This window comes from Perca fluviatilis, chromosome 16 (genome assembly GCF_010015445.1).
Source record: "Perca fluviatilis chromosome 16, GENO_Pfluv_1.0, whole genome shotgun sequence".
In the NCBI taxonomy this organism is placed as follows: Eukaryota; Metazoa; Chordata; class Actinopteri; order Perciformes; family Percidae; genus Perca; species Perca fluviatilis.
This window is the reverse complement of record NC_053127.1, coordinates 25346069-25372401: the sequence shown is the minus strand read 5'-3', so window position 1 is coordinate 25372401 and position 26333 is coordinate 25346069. Positions and strand designations below refer to the sequence as shown.

The 26333-nt window shown below is 40.7% G+C and overlaps 1 protein-coding gene across 3 annotated transcripts in view; it reads right to left on the bottom strand.

The window, feature by feature from the left end:
- The window catches only part of LOC120544417 (roundabout homolog 1-like), a 91997-nt gene that overhangs the window by 36336 nt on the left and 29328 nt on the right, over positions 1-26333 (bottom strand). For 2 of the 3 annotated variants that reach the window (XM_039778136.1, XM_039778137.1), the window contains one exon: positions 25419-25745. In XM_039778136.1, coding sequence (XP_039634070.1) covers positions 25419-25745 — 327 coding nt within the window. Of the gene's footprint in view, positions 1-7917; positions 7993-25418; positions 25746-26333 lie in introns of those variants that run through there. The other variant, XM_039778138.1, reaches the window with a different exon arrangement.

Genomic DNA, 26333 nt, shown 5'->3' with positions numbered 1-26333 from the left:
CTCTCCTTAAATTTGATTACTTTACAATAAGAGGAAAAATAAATTAAAAATAGTTGCTCTAAATAGTATTTGTCTTAAATGATTTCCTCTAGAATCAACTAAGTATACACAACCATTAAAATCCTCCAACATGCTAATCAATTGTAAGTAAATTAATTTTGGTAAGGCTTCACTATTTCATTAAACAAAAGCTTCAATTAAGCAAAATAAATGAACAGAAAGTATATCAGACTCAGTCTGGTCCGTTCAATCAGTGCAAATGCCTTCGTCAGGGCACGCAATGCATGTGGAAGAACACGGTTCTCTAAAACGCGTTCACTGAAGATATCAAGTTGCCAACATTTGAATCTTTCTGAAGTCTAAATCAAATTTTTATATGTGTGGGTGGAGTCTGCTTCTACCACCTTATTATTATTATTATTATTATAAATAGACGCTTTGTAAACCATGAACCAATGGCCATAAATTCATATGACCACCTATCGTTCCAAAACCAAACAGCAATTCCGTCTGGTGATATAATGGGAGGCGAAAGAGCAAACAACCGAGAATGCTCGGTGGATGGCACTAATGAGCGACAGGCAAGGGACACGGAGAGGTGTGTGACAGGGTGTTGACAGTAGCCAGCTGAAATGACAATAGAGCAAAACCTGGGGATTGTTGAACTCTAAGCACAATGACCTACATACTGAGATCTGTACTAACAATACCTCCCCATAGGGACCTGACCTCCTGCAAGGAGATGGCTTATCGTCTGGTCCTGTGGCTCACACGCCTTGCTTTATTACATTTAAGGCCTGTTCCAGGTGTGAGGCAATTCACTAACTGGTTTGTGATTCAAATCAAATAAAACCTCACAAAAAAAAAAAAACAGTGACAACTATAAACGACACGTGAATCCTTTAGAAGGCAGGAAGTGCAATGAAAATGGGAAATGGTACAAAACCAAATCAAGTCCTCTTCTTCTGAATAATGGAGAGAGCTGGAGGCAGTAGAAACGTGGCCCTTTCTCTCCGGGGCAAGAGTCCCTCACATAAAAGCAGAGAAAAGCCACACACACACACACATGCACCACCCTTTAACCCTGTCATTAGTGTAATCCTGCATGAGAAGAGTAAATTGTCATGAATAAATCCACTTAGAAGCCAGTGAATTAAAGACTTTCACTTTGAGATGGTTGCATTACCATTTCAATAAGCGTGCCACACTGCAAAACGTTGGCAGTGTTTGACAGAGTAATTGGGAACATTAACGAGTAGATAAAATATGGTTAGCGGAGGGAAACGTGTATGTAAGTGTGTACGTGTGTCAATTACTTTTTTTGCACAGACAAAAAAAACACATTGCAAGATTTTTCCACTAATAAGGCCAATGAATCCCCCTGAAGGAGTGAGACTGGTGAGGAAGATGTTGCAGGCTTTGTTCGACAAAACAAAAGAAGTGGAAAGCAGACAGCAGTCAGAACTTGAGACAAATGTATTCCAGTACACTGGCCCAGGGAAACCTTTGTTTGAGCCGTATGACCTTAGCAATGGTGTTTGGAAACTCTCCTAGGGCTAGGTTGAGTTCTAAATAAGCAACTTCTATGAACTGTACACAAAAAGCAAAGAGGGGCAAACTTCGGGGTATGTGCAATTACACACTGCAGACAAAGCATAAATCTGAAGCTTAGTGGGCTGCTCTTTGTTTAATTTGAATCTACTCTAATTCCTACCTGGCCTTTGTTTGTGAAAGAAGACGAAGTGGGTAGAGGTAGAAATAATAAAGAGCAAAACCCAGGAGAGATGCTCCAAGGGAGGAGTGCACCCGGGTCACGAGGAGAGGCGATGTTGAGGAGGATGAGGAAGAGCTGGTGGTGGGGAGGGCGATGTATTGTAACAAAGAGAAAAGTGAGCAAGACAAAGACATTCAAGCATGGGTAGGAGTAGAGATACAGACACAAAGAAACAAAGAGCTACAGGGAATGTAACACTGAACGAGACGACTCAACAGTCACTGCGATGTAATGTTTTTTTCTTCATGGCGAGGCTGGAGTCAAAATAGGCAAAGTTAGGTCCAAACAAAAACACACACACACACACACACACACACACACACACACACACACACACACACACACACACACACACACACACACACACACACACACACACACACACAAATGCATGCAAATCACACACAATATGCTCACAGTTACAGCCATGTTCTGCATTCTAATGTACCCTAAGGTACCCTAGTGCTTCCCCTGCCATCAATCTGAGAGACAATTCTGGGCCCAGGAGAGAAAGAGGCTATGTTAGGTATGTAATGCTCTCCTGTGTGACAGAAGAAAAAAAAAAAGTACCGGTACAATAAAAATTCAGACAGAGATACCAAGAATGATGGGCTGTTTTCACACAAATATCTGGGACCTACGGCATTATATTCCGAGCCATATTATGTGTATCTCAGGCATACAGTCTGCCGTGAGATACACAACATAACACAACAATGCCTTTATTCAACCAGGGAAAATTACATTATCGTGACGGGGAAAGATGCTGACAGTGCAGGTGCAGATTGTAAAATCACTTATCCCCAAGGCGTGTATAGATGCTGCATTTGACACTGTCCTACACATTTCCTGATGGATATGGCGATAGAGATGGAGTATAGAGGTATAAAAACTATAATGGATGAATGGCCAAATTAGAGCCAAATAGTGCATCATGTCAGTTTATGGTGATATGGTGCATATATATATATATATATATATATATATATATATATATATATATATATATATATATATATATATATATATATGCACCATATCACCATAAACTTCAGAGGGGTTTCAGAAATGAAACAACTGATCACATCCATCTACAAATTCATCATATGTGCTCTATTACTACTACTCTTTGGTACTTATAACCCCTTCAAGTCATGGAGACGCTAAAGACAGCTGATTTAGAGAGGGACCGGGAAGAGAAATGGAGAATAACGACAAGCTTGTTTGGTTTGGACCGAGCTGCATCAGGGAGGAATGAATGGAGAGAGAAATGAATGAGGGGTGAAAGATGAAACGTTAATGATCCCTCTGGGGAAATTGGGTCATTGCAGCAGCACAGAGAAGGGCATGGATAAGAACAGAACAAATGCAGGCTGTTGAAGATAATACAAGTATTTAAAACAAGATAAACATTTACAGATTATTCCACAGATAAACTACATGCAGTGGAAGGGTTCTTTTACAAATATAAATGTTAAACGTGTGTCAGAATGACATATGATTGAAAATGTCAGATGGGACAACTTAGAAAGTAAAAACACGTGCAGAAATGTGCATTGTGAGTTGTTTAAATTATGAAAGACTGCAAATGGAGCAAATATTGCAGAGGAAGGGAAGCAGAGAGTGAAGACAGAGGAGGGAGTGAGACCGGGAGGATTGTTCTGAAGCCGTCCCCAGCGCCTTTAATTGGTAGGAAACAAGAGGTCTCTGAATAAACACCCGCCACACAAGAGACCCAGGCTCATTTTTCCCCTCCTCGCGCTATCCTTCTTTTCTCCCGGGTAGCTTAACTGAAGGTAACTCTCAGTCACGCTCCGCTTTAGAGCTCTTCTTCCTCCTCCTTCTCTCTGCACTTCCCTGTCACTCGTCACCAGCCCCAGCTGTCTATCCTCCATCCTCTCCTGTGTATCGGTCTGTTGCTGGGACGACAAACTAAACACCGTCTCAAGATTTCCAAATATAACAACAAACTGCTCTCAGAGTGGCTACGATTCCCCCATGTCTGCACCTACCACTCTCCATCTCTTTTTTTTTACTATCACTGCAGGCCTGTAGTCTTGCCCTTACTTCTGCTTCTCAGTTTTCTCCCTAATTATCTCACGGAGGACGAGGTAGCCCCTACCATCCCCCACACCTCTACAGCCCGGCTACTGAGAGACCCTGATGAATAATTTCACGTTTCTCGAGCCTTCTCTTTCTCTCGTCCTCAAATTGATTATTGTACAGAAAGCACAGCTAAAAAAGCAGCCCACTGGGTAATTTGTCTTTCTGACGAGGAGAGTTCATGGCTAGGTATGGGGGAGGGAGAAGCAGAGGGCTCAAAATGATATGCAAAGCAAGAGGGGAAAAAACGTGATTATACGAAAAAATTGATATTGGATGCTACGCCCGGTTTCGTCTCTGATAGCTCATTCCGTTTGATGTTGTGGTCAGAGGCACAATTCGGGAGAGTGGATATTTGCATGTGAAAATGTTCCTCGAAAAGTGAGCAAAGTGAGAGAGCTGCGTCCCTGAGAAGCATCTGTAATTACATGAAGCACATTTGGAAAATAAAGCTAATACAGCCCTCTGTTATCCTCTTTCTCCACCGTACCATCTCTGTTATTCTGCAAATCCCTATCACAAACACTGCCGCAGCCCCGTGGCTACAAACACTCATCTGTCAATGTTTGATTCCATGTAAATATGGCCGACTGATGTGCTGCTGGATGATGCCAGCCTCCAGGTGTTTTCAATCTCCTTGACAATGACACTCCCATTTAGTTGGCGTGCAAAGGCTCCAGTGATGACAGGGACGGAGGGTATCATTTGGGCACCACAGGAGAGATCACTAAGTGTGTGTACAGACACCCTGCCTTATCATTAGTAAGGGGTATGCCATGGATACGCTCTGTTGAAATAAATGCACCTATCCTGAGTCAGTCCTGAGGTGACTCACCTGACTGGATGGGAGCAAATTAGCAGGCCAAGATGAGGTCAATAGTGTGTGTCATTGGCAATTTGGTTGAGGCAAGTGCACACCTGAATATTTTTTTAGTGGTAGTGCTACATTTGGCTCCACCACGCTGCTTTGATTCTCCACCAGTGCAAAGTAAGCTGAATCAGCCCCCCACCAGCTCTCTTCTCATCTCGTTTCCTTTCCCTGCATGTACACTCCTGTTCACCCTCATCACTTTTCCATTCTCCCTTGTGTTCTCCTGTCTTCCAACTTCAATCTCTGCTTACTCCCATCTCCTTTGTTTCCTCTAAGCTATCTCACCATCTCTCAAGGCTTTGCTCCTCCCCATCTACTTTTTCTTCTCTCCTGCTTCAAACCTGCTCTTAATGTTTTTCAGCTATGCTAGATTTTCCTCACTGATTTTTAGGCCCTCACTTCCCTCTTTTTTCTCTCTCTCTCTCTCTCTCTCTCTCTTCTCTCTCTCTCTCTCTCGGTCCTGTTGTGCATTCTCCACCCCCAACCCCTCCAAAACCTCCTAATGGATCCCATGTCAGCAGAATGCCAGAGGAAACCACACAACTGCACTGTGGCTTCATGTCTGTCTCTGCCTCAACGTCTCTCTCTCTCTTCTGCATGAAAAAAAACAAAAAATGGAAGAGAAAAATGAATAGAAAAAACTGCTGGCTGAACATTACAGTAAAACGACTCCAATGAGATTCTACATACTTCATGAAGCTGTGTCTTATATTTCAAATACATACTACAGGTGCAGATTCCTTTTAAGTGAGATTCTGCTTTAGTTTGTTCCTTTATTTGACGGCTTTAACTCATATATATATATAATGGTTTGATTGTGCTGCATTGTTTTTTTTATTAGGTTTCATATTACTGAAGTTTCAGTTTCCTTTGTCCGTGTAGCCATGGAAGCTATCGCACAACATGATAATTACCCACTTCTTCTAGGTTCCAAAGAAATTGCTGTTGCTTCTGGTAAACTCAGCACTTATACTGTGCATGAGAAGATTTTTCCCCATTTTGTGCCACATTTTGTGCCGGGGAAATTACAGGGGAAATGTGGTTAATAAAGGGAATAAAGGGAGTTTTTCCTCGCCACTGTCGCAATAGCCACTGCTAATGCTTGCTCTTGAGGGAATTACTGGAATTGTTGGGGCTTTGGAAATTATAGAGTGTGGTCTAGACCTACTCTATCTGTAAAGTGTCTCGAGATAACTCTTGTTATGATTTGATACTATAAATAAAACTGAATTGAACTGAATTGAATAAACAATCCTGTCTGCTAGAAAAGACGGTTATATACTGCTAATTTGTAACAGCAAGTGTGTTTTGTTAGAAACATAACGCCGCCTGGATTCTATTTTTCATCAACATAACGAGGAAACGTTAATTAACGTAATATGGTCATGTGCAAAATGTTGGTAGTGAATTTATTTGCAAAATGTTCTCTGACAAAATAAAATATCCGCTCCTGAAATGCAATCCCAGTTTGTGATTAAAATGGGATTAAATTTAATGGTTATGTTTAGGAACCTCAAAGCACTTGATCAAAGTTAGGGAACAATTGTGGTCTGAAATATTTCAAAAAAGTCAACGACTTGAAGCACTCCACAGGACATGTTTACTTGATTCACTTTTAACTGAAGCCATGATCATTTCCTAACATTAACCAAAGTGTAACCACATGCAGGGCTGATTTTTAAGTTCCATAACAATGTCAGTATCACTTTGTATTTGTGGCTTTAATGTGACATAATAATTCAAGACTTTCTGACACATAAAAGGATACTGCATTTTCAAAAAATAAAGGATGCGCTCAGAACTGTCTGACACATCTTATCCTTTTAGAGACCGAAATACATGCTGTGAATGAAAAACATTACACTTTTCCTAATATTTTTTTATGCTATTAACAATGTGCTGCAGACTTTAACTGAACTAAGGTTAATTTAAAAAAATAATCACACTGTTGAGTACTTTTTAGTAATTAAAGACTGCAAATTATAATTTGCACATCAATGCAAAATATGGGCATTGATTGTCTCTTTCTGGTTTTATTGTTCTTCTCTTTCAGGATGTGGTTTCCAAGCTTACAGCAACAAACTCAACCAGTGATGTGTTTTTTTCAACAGGTCTGAGAACAAACAGCAGGAAATCAAACCGAAGTATAGCTCTTTGCCTTTGTATCTCCTTTGGAGGAGTAAGCCAGTAGTAGTGTGTGCAGGGGGCTGGAGGAGGCACACAGGGACACGTGTGATAGACGACCCGATAATGTACTTACAGGGACAAACTGTCACATCTCTGCTGGGCTCTGCACTCCACAGGTACGCCGAGCCCAGACAAGGCCAGGCAGTGACAAATGGACCCAATTTCCATTTATTTATCTATCTGTTGTGTGGAACACAGAACACATTCTGGTCTGCTCCCCCTATAAATCTTTATCCTGTTAACACAACACCAATAAACCGACACATTAGCCCTCCCATGCAGCAGACTAATCAAGCACATACCCGTCACACAAACCGTAAAGAACATCAGCACATTGGCTGTGAAATTACTGGGAAACACACATCAAGCGGACAATTATAATATCCCTGCAGACAGGTGACCTCACTCATGCACACTCAAATAATAAACAATAACAAATAAACATTTTCACAATTCTGGAGAGCAAAATTTAAAGGATGAACTCGGGAGAATAAATCTGGGGCAAAAGCGGCCTAATTTAAAACACAATAATGCGTTTTTGCTGTGGCGATAGAAGGGGCTCGTAGAAAGCCACAGGGAGTGATGGGGTCAGGGGTGAGGGAAGGCACACATTTATACTGTTTAGATTTGATAAGGTCTGGAAATTGCTGAGAGAGGAACCCACGGCTGGAGAGACAAGCAGCCTGCCAGCTAGTCTGTCTCAGTGGCTCAGTTAGGAGGTCTCACGTGACATGATGTCCCCTCTGCTATTAACCCTGCTGACAAAAGCTTGCCTCTTACACAGACATCTACATCATCAGCAGCCAATCTAACTGTCCCATCTACAAACACTACACTAGAAATAATATTTCCGTCTCTGTAGGCCAGCTCACTCCCTCTCACTATTGCACAAAAACAAACAGCCGCAATCACACCCCCTTCTCTCTAACTGTCATTAACACACACACCCGATAAACGCCCCCCGCTGGTTTTGTCATATTACCTGGCAAAACACCAACAGATTTTTTCGCTCAGTGCCAAGCAGCTAGTGGTGTGAATGGTTGAGCCGCTGGATTTAATTAGTGCTGCGCCCATATGGATTAGCAAAGAGACAGGCACACACACAACCAGAAAGTATGTCACGTCCCCACCTGATCTGCTCTTAACATTGCCCTTAGTGGCATGCATACACAGATGCACACATGAATACACACACCAGAGGGAAAGGGTCGGGTGTGGGAGGGCGCTCTGCAGCTTTGTAATCAGGTGATTTTTTTGCTGTAAATTTAATTGGTTTTAGCAGCAGTGCAAAGAAAACGTCAAGGTTGGCTTGCTGCACCATGTGAATGGAGACAGCTGCTCTGATGGGCAGGATGTAGGAGGGAGCAAAGTGAACACACTGCTAAAAAGATTATTTAAAAAACCAGCGAGGTTGATAAACAACATACTGTCATCCTGGCAACAGAGAGATGCAGATGGATGGAAGGACATGCAAACACTTGCACCATGCTCTGGGAATATTCTCTTCACCTTTCATTCACTTCCACTAAAACCCACGCAAGTGACACATTTCTGTGTCTGTCAGTCTCCTGCTAATTAACAGGTCAGGGATTGTTAAATCTTGACCCATGAATCTACATGTTTAGCCAATATTCTTTTCGTGTATCACCTACTACCTGTCCCCTTATCCCTGTGTGACCTGTTACTGAACTACAATGTTAATTGGTTTGTTGTTGGATGCATGTTTTATTCCACAATGAGTGGGACTGCCGGGGGACTTCCTTTAACACGCTGAGCTCCTCTCTCCTCTCTCTTTCAATCTGTGTGCATCCATGTCCCACAAATGCTTGTTACTAACTTAGCTCTGGGGATCTTATTCCCTGGAGTCCTTATGTTTTTTCGCCCCGCAGTTTTCCTTGGATTAGGGTGGCACGTAAATCATGGTTGCAGCTGTCGCCATGGTCCTGCTCCGTGCCCTGCTATGCCCTGCTACACCCTGCTACGCCCTGCAGTGCCCTGCTACATCCTGCTACATCCTGCTACGCCCTGCAGTGCCCTGCTACATCCTGCTACGCCCTGCAGTGCCCTGCTACGCCATGAACTACTACAACTACTATTTATAGTCATAGTTCCATTATCTTTTTTGTGATGATAATTGCCATGGTCCATCACACCCCCAACCGGCACCGTCAGACACCGCCTACCAAGAGCCTGGGTCTGTCCAAGGTTTCTTCCTAAAAGAAAGTTTTCCTCACCTCAACCAGAGGTTGCCTAAAAGGGAGTTTGTCCTCGCCACTGTCGCACTAAATGCTTGCTCTTGGGGGAATTACTGGAATTGTTGGGGGGTCTAGACCTTCTCTATCTGTAAAGTGTCTTGAGATAACTCTTGTTATGATTTGATACTATAAATAAAATTGAACTGAATTTAATTCAAGAGCTGCCCTTAACATATCTTGTGAGGTTGACCATGCACTGTTCTACTAAAACATGACTAAAGTAATGTTCAGTGCCAACAGTTAATGAAGATGAGAAAGCACATTTCCAAGATTGTTTTAAAAAACCAATTCCTTATAACCACATGTTCACTTCTATTATCGTTAAAAGGCGTGAGTGGGTGGAGAAAAGGAGGGTACTTCTTCACCAGATCAAGACTCTGGTATTTGCTCAAATGAGCAAGTGTCTGTTTGTCATCTTAAGGCCAGCCCAGACGTCAAATCATGCACTCCTCCTGGAATTAGTTTCACTGATTGATCTGCTACCTGAATGGGCCGTGCCATTTCCTCATTTCTGTTCAACAATACCCTCAATGCACAAACCTAATGGAGTCATCAATGATGCGTCACAGACTGAGACAAGAGCTGAAATTGGGTAATAGGGTTTGGTTATTCTTTTCCCTTACCAAGGCTCCTGAAACTGAAATGTGGTATTTAGTTTCAGCTGTATAAATAGTGAATAATACACGTGATATGCTACGTAATGTGATGGCAGTTAAGGCATTTTGTGCAGTTAAGCTCTGTATGAATAATAGTGTAATCCGCTGCAATTATGGATAGACATGTTATAATTAGCTCACTGTAATCCCTCCAGCTGTCTTCCTCTTAGTAGACTCAGCATTGTCTGGATCAAAATAGGAGGAAATGAGAACGAGAGCAGTTAGGGATAGGATAACCTTTATTCTGGATTGAAATTTCTGGCACTGTGGACTCAAATGAAATGTTTTCCTTCACAGTCTGTGGAGAAAGTTTCTAACTGTCTAAAAGGCTCCATGAAGAAGAAAAAAAATGTAGAGGACATAATCAGTCAAGGTCAGTGTTAATCATTTTCGCTTCAGTTCTGCAGCATCTCCACCTCCCACAAAACAAACCACTGAGAGCCACATTATACCATTTTTTTCTGTCTAGCCATGGTTGACTTCCATTTTCTTAATTTCAATTCACTGTCTCACATGGCAGCATGTGTCCAAATTAATTGGTTTGTTGTTGGGTGCACTGTTTTATTCCGCTCTGCTTGATATACATATGCAGCTGCTTTGGGGTTTGAATAAAAAGCAGGAGGTCAACATACATTTGCAGTAGACTTACAGTAATTTACAAGGAACAGTGAGATTTACTGGGACTGAAACCCTTGATTAGAACCAGTAGGTGTCTGTGCTAAAGGTAGCCCATGTTTAATAGCGCCAATTGAAGCGTACTGACTAACATGCATGGACTGTTAAAGTCCCGGTGTTTGTGAGCTTGTTGTTCTGTTCAGAAACCAAATGGGAGTGAAGGGGTGGGCTATTAAACATGGCAGACTGTGTATACTGGAAACAATGTACAGCACATTCCCCGCTGTGTGTTCACAGGAGTGTGAAGCTTTCTGCATTTCTACCTCCCAGAAGCAATTTGGTACTGGAGCCATCTAGCAGTGCTGCTGCTCCCCACTACACACCCATGCTCAGGGAGGAAGCACTAATATCTATTACTGTTATGTGTCTATTCCCAATACATATAGTACCATTAAAGAGTAGTAAAAAGAAAATATCTCTGAATTACAAAAACATGTTTTTGTAATACCACGACATGCTGTCGTGGTATTTAGGCTGGCAGATGGTCTTGGTTTTATTTGCCCAGGTTCTGAGATAACAGACTCTAGGATTTCTGCTGCTACACCAACAAAATGGAGGTTAAATGAAATGTTGGTTATGGTGCTCACAACATTGAAAAATTACACAAAGCAACATATCTTTCCAGTGGTCCTATTACTCTGGATAACCCACCAACATGACCTTGACCAGTTTTCAATGAAACTACTTTCTAATAAAATAATCATCCCCATGGAAACCATAGAGAGCATGTTTTTTTTCTATTATCCAGAGTAACAGAACACTGTTTCTGGAAATAGATGTTGCCAGTGAAACTGTCTGTATACTGTTACCCTCTAAAACTGTGCAGTTAAAAGGCCAGTTCACCAAAGTTACACAATACACACAAGATTGTGGCAACTCCATGAACAAAATTCCATTCACCACCATTGAATTGGAGAAAAGACAGAAATCTCAAAGCATAGATGTATAAAACCAAAGGCCACAGTAAGTGAGGAAATATCTCCACCATGTAAACTCTGGTTAAAAATGATAAACAAATGGTTGCAACCCTTCCAATGTCCTGCACAAGAAAAGTGCATTCCTCATATCACCTGAAACTGAGAGGATTTCATTTATAACTTAACTAACGATGGATACTATCATCTTTTGCCCTCTACCCTATTTCTTCCTCTCTACCCCTCCCCACTAGCCAATACTATACCTCCATCCCCCATGGCAATGTGAGGCAGGCAACACTATCCGCTCTAATACAGAACCTCTAGAGATATCTGCCTTCTCAGCATGCAGCGGAGCTAGAGACGGTGAAACAGATACACACATTTGCACACACACACACACACACACACACACACACACACACACACACACACACACACACAGTGGAAACCTCGGGTCTGAGATAATCAATGCCAACAGAGCCGCAGCAGATAGAGAGGCTGGAGAGTCAGACCCAAGGCCAGGTTCTACTCAAACAAGCAAAGCCCAGAAAGAAAATACACAAAGTAGAAGACGAGAAATATGAGTACCCTGACCCATAATATTTGCAATTCTCTTGCCTGTGTACACTATATTTCATATGAATTCTTAAGACTTTGTAGTTTATTTATGGAATCAGTTTATTAAAAAGATAACACATGCAGGAAGAGGCACACTGTGCATTTGAGATAAACAAAAACCAAGAAGCAAAGGAGAAATAAGATGACAAAACTACAAGTGAATATAAAATGTGCTTCAAAAATACATGCATGAAAAGAATGTATGAAAACCTCGAAGTAAATCTTATATGATGTCTCAAGTTTCTATCCATGATATATTTGTTGCTTGTTTTTCAGAGGTACAAATGCTATAAGAAATGCATGCCAACAACACCAACACATGGCTTTGGCATACTGGCATTTATAAATGACACTTTGTGCGAGTGAGAGAGAAGAGGTGACAGCGAGAATATAAGACATCAGACTGACAGTGTTCCTACATCACACTCGCTGCCTCTGCACATGCTGTCAACAAACTTCAAGGAAAAACTGACGAGACATGCAGGTGTCCGATGGCTATTAGTGTAAAAACTTCCTCATCTGTCAGTGAGGGGAACCAGTTAGTGAAGAAGCTGTCAATTAAACAACCACTCATCTTGAGAGGCTCCTCACTGTCAAAATGAAGAGTGGACGAAAAAGATGTGTGTCTGTGGTGGGTGGGTGGATGTTTTATTGCCTGTCGACATTTTGGTGCAAGACTTTTAGCAACACATTTTTCATGGCATATACTGTATGAAGGCCATGAGGAAGGGGTTTGTACCAAAAATGAAAGCAGGTAATTAAACAGACAGCAGAGGTAAACATTGTGTGCAGAAATCCTGAATAAGCCTGTGGAAGCAATTTATTTAAAGCTTTGAAAAACCATGACCAACAAGCAGTGACATAACCGACACAAGCACATACATGCAGACTGAAAATTTTAAAGGTCCATAGTACCACCATTAGGAAAGAAAGGTTTGCTGGAATCCCAGTACCCGAACAATCCAATTATCAGTCAAGCTACGAATCCCAGTTCACTTCACTCACTATAAATTCATTCAGTGAGCCTATAATTAGCCAGCTCAGCTTGAAAGCCACTTGGATAACATATAGTACTGGAAAGGAATATTCTTCTTATGTACAGTGTCTATGAATCTTTCATGAGAAGATACAAAACTTGCCAGGTTACAGTCAATAAACTAGTCAGATGAAATCTAGATTCAGATCCAATGGTACCATTGCTAGGGGCGGGAATTACAGGGTACCTCACGATACGATACGTGGCTCACGATACCAATAATATCACGATCCACAAATATGTGATAATCAATGTATTGCTTGACAATAATAATACATCACGATATCGGTCTAATTCATAATAGCAAATACAAAATGCCTGTGAATAGGCTAAGTGTAATTTTTCTCTCTTTATTTACTGCAACTCCAAACTGTTAGAAAACAGCACAATTCTGCGGCACAGTTTTTTCTGATTGTAAATTAAAATTATAGAACTATAATAGAGCAACTATAGGTCTTGATTTTGGACTTAAATGTGGCTGGGCATTTATTATTTTCCAGAACTGCTGTCCGCCATCCTGTTGAACACCTCATTCTCTTCAGCTAGTTAACTTATGTTCAATCCCTCACTTGTGTGCTGGGAGGGGGGAAATCTATTTAGAGCGTCTTATTTTATTAATTAAAATAGCTTATTTGGCTCCAGCGTATCGTTTTACCTATTGCACAAAGAAGAATAACGATATATTGCCGTATCGATTATATTGTATTTTGTCCCACGTACCCCTAACCAATGCATGGCGAGATCTGACAGATGGTACAACTCAAAACGTTACTAACTGTCAAACATATCCGACACTCAGAGATGATGCAATCAGTTGATCTAGATGGGACTATCTGTCTTTCCTCACATCATCAACTGAGTAGGCAATTGATAATCTACTATGAAGTTGAAAGGAAAGGCTGGATGCAATGACATTGAGGTACTACTACAATCAATAAATAAACCACAAAGGGGAAAAGCATTCTTCAAACGTTTTGTTTTGTGGGTACGAATTGTCTTCCTGGAATATCTAAATATACTTTTGTGGTAAAAGCAAACTACATTAGCACTGTGCCGCTGGGGCAATTTGTGCATTAGGGTAGGAGAGCACACCTGTCATTGATCTGCCACACATAATGTGGCACGAGGAAATGGAGCTGCCATCAAGCATAGAGACAACAGAGACACTATTTGCACAGATACTGATGTTTTATGTCATTACCTCATGTTATTACAAAGACATGACTTCCGTAAAAAAAATTTCTTTCTCAGTTTAGTTGTATTTCATTTCAGTCTCCTTGTGCATTTATTGATACTAACTGCATTTGATCATGGATTTGATTGCTACACTTTCCTTACCCACAATAACACACACATTTAGGTAACATGGGTAACCTGACTATATATTAGTTACATTCCAACTGAAATCAATAGAATCAAAAGTTGACATGCTGTATTTCTTTATAGTGACTAGGTCTGGGTATCATTTACAAAATAACACCAGTGGTGCCGATATCAATAGAGTACTTCATTTGAAATAACCCTTCCACATTTTATGCACTTATATTCATTGGATGCAGAGGCGTGTAGTATAGCCATACTTTCGAACGTTATGGTGCCATCTCTGCACTGTAAGGTTTGTAGTGGACAAATCACACGTCACATTAAATAGAAGAACACTTGCGGTGATTAGCTGCAACCAAAACCATACAAATAGTAATTTTTATTCTCAACCATGGAGACAAAAAGGATCGCATGCACGCATTGTTTGACTGGAGAAGTTTTGATACTACTATTTAGGTTGATACCTTAAAGGTATCGAGTACCAATACACAGACCTAGTTGTGACCTAATTGATCAATGAGAGGAAAGCAATTATAGATAGATGATCTTTATTGTCATTGCGTATATTTTACCACAAAACTCTGTTGGAGCGGTCCAATTTGCAGCATTAAAATATGAGATAAAATATAAAACATATGCCCACTTACACACACCTCACTAATGCCCATGACTATAAACCATAATAATATAAATATTTTAAACATAAACAACAACATATAAGGAGCAATTTCATTAGTCATTAGTGCACAGAGTCCGTTATTGCAATAAGCCCAGGGGTGACTTTCTATCTGTGTGTGTGTGTGTGCGTGTGTGTGTGTGTGTGTGTGTGTGTGTGTGTGTGTGTGTGTGTGTGTGTGTGTGTGTGTGTGTGAACGTGTGTGATGTGTCTGTGCATGTGCGTGTGTAGAGGGGTGGGGGGGAAGAGATGATGGGGGTTGCTATGATTTCTGCAGCCTGTCCACAGCTCTAGGAAAAAAAATACTGGTTATACAGTATGAGCACTTTGATTCTGTATTGCCACAGACTGTAAAATTGTTAAGATTTGGGGTTTAACATCAAAACCCTTATCATTGAAATCATTTAATCCTGTTTTGATTCAGATAAATTGTGATTTTTGCAAGTGTTTGCCCCATTACCGTACCCTCAAGCAAGCAGTAGAATATGAGTGGCCAGACAGACAGTTCCATTCACATAGTAACAGGTGGTATTTATCTCATCTTCCATTCTTTCACTGACACACATATTATTCTGGTGGTCGACCAGTTGCTGACAGGTTGTCAAATAGTCAATTCAGCTGTTCATCTCTCCGACCTCAGAAACCTGTGACAACACTGCCATGATTACAAGCCCCAGAAACACCACTTCATCAGTGCAGGGTGGCAGTGACATTCATTGTCCTAAAGCCTAAAGAAAGTGATTTACTTCACTAGAAAGAAGCTGATCGATCACTCTGCAACAGTATACATAATATCAGCTAAGCCCCATGACATTACTTACTACGAATACATATTATAATCACATTAGTCTGATAGATGAGCTGTAAACTCACAACTTGCAGTGGTTGTGTGTGTGTGCATGTGTGAGTCTCTATACATAGTGAAAGTGAAATATAAAACATTTTTGTTTTAATAGTATCATGCACATATTCCAAGTTGACATTTGAACCTAAAAAAATTATTGCATTGTTCTCCAGGAAATATATTAAACCAAAAAAAAAAAGAATAATAATAATTTCAGCAGCCTAATAGCATATTTTTCATGCTTGATTGTGATAAATTGGCACAAGATTGCTGTCATGAAAATGAGTTGAATCCGGACGTGCTTTACATAACTCATATTAAAGATATGGGTGGGGAGAAGACACAGATTTATGTTGTAAATTTAGCATGACAAATTAAATAAATATAAAAAAAAACACAGCCTTGGTTATATGTGCATTAGCTGGTTATAATGTATGTGTGTGGAGAGGCATGTATATGTGGGTAAATTAATGAGAAGTCCCAGTGCTAAGGGCTATATCGCTCTGAAGATCCTTTTAATTATCTTCAGTCCCTCTTGAGTGTCTCTTGGTTTTCCTTTACCTCTCAGCTTTATCCACTCCTTCAACTCCCTCTGCCTCATCTCATACCGTCTGTATGTCTGCTTCTTTGTTATATCTCCGCAATAGCCTTGGGAAGTCTGGGAGGAACATTTAAGGGACTTTTCCACAGAGAAAAACAGAGATTGAGAGAGTTGTGCAAACAGAGAGGATTGGAGTTTTGCATAATTCAATATTCCATCTTTTCCTATTTCATGGCATTTGAAGATAATATACCTAACATATATTTGAGAGAATTAATGCTATGGGAAGTCTACTTGTACACATATGCTGTAATGGTGCTTGTAGATACTCGTACTAGATTGTTAGGTAGAAGTAGATTGAAGAGATCTCTTAGTCATCTCACTGTCTCTGTCTCACATAATAAAACTGAAAAATATTGGCCATGATAACACAGACAAAAGGAATTTCCTTTCTGGGTGTGGAAAGAAGCTGCCAGCTAAGCAAACAGACAGATTGTGAATATTAATTATTACTACATCCACACCACATAGCAACACAATTAATTGTAAAAATTGTTTAAAATTGCCTATTTGAAATTTCAAATCACAAAGGCTGTTGATGTACAAAAGATAAAGGGTAGAAAAACCACAGCCCCTTAAAGTGGAAGTGTGGTGATACAGGTCAAGTTCAGACACAATGTTTGGCCCTATTTCATTATTTTTCAGGTCCTGAAGAAAGAATCTAATTTAAATAATCTTAGCTTTTTTTGACATGGGAAATAATAATAACATTGAATATAAAAAATAGCGCCAGCGTCAACATGAAAATGTACAGACACACCCTTGTTTTGGTGTAGTGACAATAATGGGGAACAGATCACTGGTCATCAAAGCTTTCAGTAAGCAGCATCTACAATGGCAGCTCCATCAGAAACCTGTCTGCACATTCCAAAGTATTCCCACAGGAGAGAGATGAAGCGATGCTCCAGAAGGAGGAGGAGAGGGGGAGGAGGAGGGAAATGGCAGAAAATAGAGGATGCAGAACTGACAGCCATGCAGGCACAGGGATGGTTGTAGTGCCTCGAAACTGTTCACCTCATTATTCAGCTTCCATTGAGGAACCACCCCTCTCTCTCTTTGTCCCCCACTTCACTTCATGTTTTAAATCACCACATCTGCAGCCTATTAGAGAAGATACCAGAATCTTTGGTTGTGGCGGGTAAGCAGTAGGAGCAAAACTGCATAAACAGTCTAATACTCTGCTGCTGCACTGGCAACTGCTCACATCTCGTATTCCAAGTGTCTGTGACTGCTTTTTTGTGCTGTAATTTCTGTAAAGTACTGTATTGAGATTCAGTGAAGTGCAGTATATCTTAGATTGCCCTGCAATGTTTCTAAAAGCTGTCAGTCACATTATTTATGTATGCCGTGCTTTAATGCTCAAGTTTATCATGTAATGTATAATCAAAATTAGGTTGTCGCCATATACATTTTCATAATAGCTTCTTAGTTCATAACTATGCAGCTGATATTCAGCTTTACCTCTCAGGTAAACCAAACTCTTTCAGCTGGTTGGCTACGTACCTGTTTAGCAAATTGTTGTTTAATGAATTTAGCAAACCTCTAAAGATTGAATACATCATTGTTCAGTCAAAATAATGTCTGTATAATGTGTAATTTGTTGTCAATAGTTTTCTATTATTAAAGGAAAGAAAAACAGGTGTAAATATCAGAAATATTTATTTCTGTATTTGACTGACAGCAGCTGGCAGGCAGAACCCCAGCAGGAGAATGAGTGAAAAAGTCAACTTGCCCTGTGTAGCATACAAGCAATGGGCAGAATTTGTGTTGTTACCAGTGGTGGTGAGGAGTAAGGGTAACACCAGCATCTAAATGAACCAAAGTGATATTTGCAGGTAAGTTTACATTGTGTTTAATATGCTGCAGCTGACCAGCTAATTAGCTATCTGGCATTAGCAGTGCACTTTTCCCTGTTGAATGCTTGTTCAAGCTAAGGTGCAGGACAAGACGTGCGCTCATGTTTGTTAATTAGATAAGGAGGCGACATTAGCAGGAAAGCTGTTGAGGGCTGTTGTTCAAAATAATAGCAAAACAAAACGTTTCCGTGAGAACAACTATCTCCAGCCAGTCTTCGCTTCGTGCATTATACTAGTTTGTTAAGGAAAGAATGAATGTTGATTAAAAAAAAGACATGTTTGTCTATATTGCTTCAAAACTGTGTAAAAACAAACACTGTATTGAATTACAGTGCAATTTGGCTGTCTGGTATTCATTCAGAATATTTGATTATGGTTGGCAGTAACAGAGCAAAGTGTCCACCTTCTAGATCACAGAAGAATTTTGATTAGCTTAATGATAGCCTAAAAAGTTGGCATTTTAATCATAAACACTAACAAACAATCATCAAACCACAATTACACAGTGCACATCTGGGTGAGTGTTCATTTTTCATTTTCATGCCCTGAAGGGTCTGTCAGAGTTGTACTGAGCTTGATATTTTTTTTAAATAGAATTAGTTAACTTTTACTGGGTGGTATGATACCACACCAAGCACATATTCACATATTCTGAGGCGGATAGCTTTGGCAAATGAAAACTGAGGTTGAAATGAAAAAGTGACACAACCTTTGACAGATAGCATTAACCCCGAGCACACATATGGCTGGTGGGTGCTGTTGACTATGGCGTTTTGGAGTGACAGATAGAGGATGGATAAGGCTAATATCTCAGCAAATGCACAACCATCCCTCTTCTCTCAGTGACAGCAGGATTACTCAACCATGCAGTAAGCCTCTAATACTTGCACACTGACAAATTCACAAGTAAAGTATAGGGCGCACTAGACATATCATAGTTTATGTCATAACAGGGTTTGTTGCAAGTTGTGACTCGATGATGGTTATTTTACTGTTAATTAATTTCAGTTGTTGGAAACACTTCGGCAGCTAAGCACACGAGTGCTGGTTGCTTGGCCCTCTGGGAGGTTTCTCTTGCCATGTTACAAATCAGCAAGAGTGAATAAAATACATATGACATCAGAGTAACATGACACAGCACGCACTGAGTTTTATCGGAAATTTATCAAATCTGGCTGCGTTACTGCTCCGAGGCTGCAGAGAAATGCAACCGGCACTGAGGTTCAGTGCTGAGCGGGAAAAGATTTACTGTCGGGGGAAATGGGCCGAGCCAAACAGTGTCTCCCCAGCAACAACCAGAGCTGAATACATCACCCACAACAAAATTATATCCAACAGGATTTGGATGGGTGTGAGGGTGCTTGCAGAAGAAAGTGAGAGACACCAAAAGTGTATGCTTAATGTCACCCACGTATGGGCACACAGGGGCATACTGTAGACAATCATTAATAGACAGGATTGTTGATTTGACTCACACAGGCTGCCTTCTCCCTCCTGTGGCACGTCTGTCTCTGCTCGTCAGCAACTTATTCTCCAAAGAGGAGCACAGAAGATAAAAGTGGAAGAAAAAAATGTGCACACACGCACAACATGGCCAATAAAGAAGGCTGTATATCTGTAACGTAGAGGAACCTTCAACAGTGAAGATAATTCACAATGCCTGGCAGCTTATTACTGCACATAAAGCTAGACATTTCTTTTCTTTTCTTGACAAGGCTAAGACGCATCCCTACTGCAAAATACAAGCTCCTTTTTGCCAGAGAAAGTGGAAAACAAAAACAAAGGGAGTTATAATTAATGGTTTAATTCAGTAATCTGTCAAAGAATGTAAAGATGTGAAGGTCAGTCCTTTCTTTCCAGTCAAAGCAGCAACTGTTGTTTCAGTTGACACAATGTACACAAAGAAACACACAATAGGAACACCTTTATATTCTGATAATACACACACCCAGGAGCCATATGGTCTTTGTCAGAAGCTCTTGAGTACTTCCCATCTCTTTTTCCTTCACCGTGCCGCTGCAAGCCAAACAGACTCATTCCCTACGTCCTGACACTCAGGCACAAATCTGGCTCTTGGAAACGCTGAGCCTAGGGGAATATAGCGACCAACATTGTTTAGACAATACTTGCAGTTCACTCGCCCCAGTCTCCAGACTGTAAACACAAACCAGCTGTCCCAGGAGTGTGATACTTATTCACTGACTGATCTAACCATAGGCCAACTGGGAGAGAACAAGGCAGCAGGATGAGGAACAAGAGGCTAGCACAGCGTTCACAGACTGTCATGGGCAATTGGAAGTAAACACCGGTATCTGTACAATGTGTCAGTGTTTGTCTGTCAAACAATATCACTCCTAGTCCATACGGAGAGAAAATGACAACTTTCCTTAGACATCCCACTATAGTGCCACTTAGGATCTTTTATTGCTGTTATCCAGAGTGACTGCAGACAGGATGCAGTCAGGGACAGTGACAGCCATTTGAAGTGGAGAGCCATTAGTTAATGGATAGGGGCAGGCAGAGGGGGAAACGTGACCTCTGAGAATCCGCCTCTCTTTTTGCTGCCACATACGTCTCCTGCACCCGCTCGTTTCCAACATAAGATTGCAATCAAAGAGGAGTGGATAGGGAGACAGACCAGGGGTCCCACCTTAAGCTGCCAATCTCACAGTATGACTGAGCTGCTCACATCCCATAATCCACTTCAGAGAGTATGGTGTTACATTGAACATGTCTGTCATGTTAATGCATTCATGTTATTACCACACACCATCATACGTCTCCCACTGGCTTACCCTTTAAAAGATATGAATAGCAAACAAATCCGCAAACATTAAGGATGATAAAATATTCATACAGTATAGAGATGTATGTTTTATATGAATTGTCTAAGAAGCAGAAGTGGATTTGTCCACTATTACATCTCACTGATATCAATTTTGTTCCTTTTTGATGATTTTGTCTATTGTCCTTTTTTTACTGGGAACCACACAATATTGTGTTAATCCAGATAACACAAACTGATTTTTAAACATGGATGATGCACAAACACTGTGAGCTGGCTATTCACATATTAAACATTTAATTTACTTGGAAAAACCCTGAGACGAGAAAAAAAAGCCTTACAAATCTGGCTTGTTGTAATTTGGGTTACAATTTTGTCTTATCAAGACTGCTTCATTTTCCATGTTAAATTACTGACATTTATAATCCTCTTACATGTATCTATAAGTTTAGCTGCCAACAAAATTATATCATATTTTAACCATGTACCTAAATAAATCAAATAATAAGTTGTGATTGTATTTGTACCGACTTTCAAAAAAAGAAAAAAGTAAGTCTAAACTGTTCCTATAAAAACTATAAAGCATTCTGTTCATATCTGTTCTGAGCGCATTATCCGAATAAGAGAGTTAATTTCATCATAGACGGTATATAATGCTATGAAGGGTGTTTTCTTCTTTTGGCTTTGGCTGCTGTGTCTTTTAATATCATCTGAGGTGAGCCAAATGTATTTGTGTGACATGTAAATAAAAAACTAAACTATCTGAATAATCAGCGGGGACGTTTCCTTCTCTATATACGCTCACATGCGTGAGCTGTCATGTGGCTGTATCATTGTCTTTCCCTGTGGCTCATTACTTCATCACTGCAGTGCTGTGGCCACTGGCCTAACCTTCAGCCCCGCCACACGACTCACTTTTCTTTAGCAAATGGCAGTGTCCAATTAGTTTAAGAATATCATTTATTCCTCTGCCTTACTGAACCTAAAAACAGGTCTACTAGCCAATAACCTTTAGAGTACACAGGCTGACTTTGCCTTCACCTCAATAAAGCGCTCCATGATTGAATCAAGTGGTTAAGGTCAATAGGACATATGTTCATTTCCCAGGGTCCTCAAGGGTCCCTGCAGGCAGAAAAAAATGCTGAGTGTCTTCTGTGACATTTATTGGATAGGAACTAAGTTATATGTCTTTTTCCCTTTCAGAAAGGGCTCCACTAGACCATGTGTGTGTGCTTGTATGTGCGTCTGTGAGCATGTTGTGTGTGCTTACACAGTATTTCAACCCTGTGGTCACGCTTCAGGCACCAGCGCATACTACATCTGTCACTGTCGCTACCACGTCACCTCAATTTTCTCCAAACTAGTTTTACTTCTGTGCCTTGAAGGACAGACACTTCTTCCTCTCTCTCTCTCTCTCTCTCTTCTGTTCCCGTCTGTCTCTGTCACTCCTGTCCTGCTCCCATCACTTTCAGCCTGTCAGTCTTTTGTCAGCCATCTCCCCATTTTTCATCATCTCTCCCTTACTTCACTTAAATCAAAGCGGCATCGGGAAAACTTATAATACTGTAAATTCATTTGGAATTGAGTCAAGGCTTTTATAAGTAATTAATTTTCCACTGTAGCTTTCACATTTACTTTGTCGATAAAAAATCAAATGACTAACGCTCAGTGGGACTTTTGTCAACGTGCTTCACTGCCTAGGTAGCCGAGTCCATGAACTCATCATATTATATAAAGTGACAAGATATTCAAGAGAGTCAATCATGCATATCCATTATGACTATCTAATGTTTATTTTTAGGGACAGATGCAAAGTGTACATTATTCATTGCATTGACTTACGGCATTATATCTTCAGCGCACTGGATGTATTGTCTGCATGCAAACGTTGAATTAGGATTTTTCTAATAAACACAATAGATTCCATACAATCTCCGATCATCCTCCAGCCTGTTACACTGACAACCAGAACATCAGCCAACCAGATTGGTGTGCTCACCAAGAGCAGCAACACACTGGTTTATATTCAACATGTGCAGATGGGATGCTGTCTCTTAAACAGTGTGTGTTTTACCTGTGTAGTAGTGGGAGTGATCAACTGTGCATGGTGCACAGAGGAGACAGAAATGCCAAAAACTGGAGAGACATGCACACCGCTGTTATGTTCACTGTTGCTGGATGTGAACTAACATGAAGGAGGAGGAGTTCAGTGTTTCAGTGTATTTTGAAGTCGGTTTAAAAGTGAATATTGAGTGGAGAAAATAAGCTTTCTTTTAGCTTTTGGAGGCATTTGCTGGTCATTACAAATATGGGGGGGGGGGCTATTTCCTTTTTTTATTTATTGGGGAGAGGTGCAAAAATTATAACATTTGATGATGCAGTTATAATATAATAATATGCTTATGATACACCTATTGTGGCTACTCTTCATACTGGAAAATGATGCTGCTCTATTATTGAGTGTCATCGCACAGTATTATCGCCTGAGGGATTTTAGAGAGTGACAGACGTAATAAGTGAAACATGATGATACCTTGTGTGTGTGTGCACAGGCTGTTTGTCAAAGTAAATTATTCAAAAACATCAGCTTATTGTGCATCACACAAAAAGAGTAACTAAAACATGTCAGCTCGAAACCCAGTCATTATTTTGAATACAGTTCCCTTTAGTCAAAGCAACCTTTAAGCAATTAGAACACTGCACAAAATTAACAACTTTTACATTTACAAGACCAGGCGAATGATCTGACACGTTGGTCTATTGACAGAGTAAGGTCAGTCCTTCTTTTAACACTCCCCAGCTTCATAATCCTCTTATAAACTCCCTAACTCAGCAGCACTGGCCAAAGGGGGTTCGGTTTTACTATCCAGCCCCAGGGTGACCCAAGAATCTGTATGTGACCTCTAAAGGATGGAGCAGGGAGACATAACTCATCCAGGCAGCTTCAACAAGTCCTCTCTGTGTTCCCCCTACCCTCAACCTTAAAACCTGACAGTAAATTTAGTGAACTCCCGAGAAATAAACTCTCCCCCTAGAGGGCTGAGCTTCTCAGGGTTGGAGTGCTGATCTAGCATTACCGTGATACGTTTGGCCATCTCTTTCATTATAATTCAAAAGGTGAAAAGGATACTAGAGAGGTATTATATATTCTAAAACCTTTGCAAAATATCTGCCCAGGAGACGGAGCCTGGGTAGAGCCCTGTAAGCTGACACAGCGGAGCAGAGCAGGGGATCGACAGTAAAGGATGGGGAGCTATGCAGTGTGTGAGGGCATGGCTGTGGTTGTTAACACTTGTCACCAACACTTCCTTCTTTTAGTGCAGTCTTTACTCATGTTGTTTACCGGATTCCAGTGCTTTTGGTCTTGCAGAACCTGTGTCCCATATGGATTCACAGACCATCTGCACTATTACTCCAGCCTATTCTGATGGTCGTAAGCCCTGAGCCTTGTCCTCTGCCCCCTGCCCTCTGTCTGCTTTTACACAAGCTCCATTCCATCGCTCTAACCAAAGTATATATACGTACACACACATACGTTTGGCGGCTGCATGCAACCTGACAAATTCCTGTCTGAGACATACTGCAGTGAAAGGCTGTTTAACTGGCAACACCACAGACTTGACACTTACAGCTCTGCGATTTCGCGAGTTGTCATCTGTTGGGAACACACTCAGCACTTGTTTAAACCTGGGGACTAAAGCAGACACACAGCTGCCGCATCTGACAGGTGGGTCGCATAGTTAACTTCCACCTGTTCCTCAACCATACATGAGCCATATTGGAAGGAAAGTAACAAAATGAAACAGAAATTTGCACAATATGTTTCACGTATAATTAGATGAATGCAATCGGTTAAGTTGAAAGTGAGAAGACACTAAGTAAGTATGAGAGTAAATATGAGACTGTGATGCATTTTAGAGAGGATGAAAGTATTTGCACCTATGAATTTTTTTCTTCTTTTGTTATCCTTGCTTCAGGACTTTGCAGGAGAGTATTTAAAGGTCATATTGAGGAAATATTTTTCAGACTTTCTTTGAAGATGGATATTAAAATCCCCACTATCATCATGCAGGATAAGAGATTGGGAAATCAATTAAAATGCTTAAAAGAGGCCGAGACAATTATTATCTGCAAATCTGCGTCTTATGCCTGGGTATTAGAGATAGCTGCACATGTGTGTTCCATTGTTTTTAACAGAATTATCAAAGCTCTCAGCACTGTAACATGTAAACAGAACTTACTGGCTACTTCCAGTGATGCATTGTGACTGATCGCCTGGCCCAAATAGTTTCGGGCCACACACACGTAGCTGCCATCGTCGGGCTTGCTCCGTCGTCCGTGGACGATGCGTAGGAAGAAGAGGGACCCGCTGGGCAGCAGCATGCGGTGGGAGCGGGGGTTGTCGCGGTCCGTCTCAACGCGCTCCCCATCTTTGTACCATTCCACCGTGGGGGTTGGACGGCCCTCTGCCTTACAGTTGAGAGTGGCTGGTTCCCCTTTGGACACAATGAGGTCAGAGGGGTGCTCCACAATGCGGGGAGGGAAGTCTTCCTGGCGGAGACGAGACCCTAGAGAGGAAGTGGTGCAAAGGTGACAAAAGCAGAGAAGAGAATTAGTTCCAGGTACACACTTTACTGCCATATGTATGTATGGATTTACAAAAAGCACATTACAAAGAGCCATAGTAAAATTCATTAAATAATCCTTCCATGCAATAAAGAGTAGTACTAATCAAAACAGTGGCAGCTCTAAAGGAATTAGATACAGCCTGTTATTATTGCTGTGCAAGTGCCTCCTATTACTAATAATCCAGTTTGACAATATAATTACCACACAATTGCATGGCGCTCATAAAATGTTTTGCTTTTGTTTCAGCAGTTGGAACCCTATGAGGGATTGTAAATTAAAAAAACAATGCTGACGTGAAATCCTCGGGAAGTAATATCTTTCAAAACATGTCTAGCTTTAAAACATGTATTTGCAAAGAAATATTTATATACAGTTTTTTTTAACTTCAAGGCTGAATTATAATGGGATTATGGTGTTATCTGTGGCTCCACCGACACAATACTATAGATACTGTCTGTGTTCATTTCACTGATTTAAATGTCCAGTTTTAAAGGTGCCTGAAACTTATGCTACTACACGTAAACAAT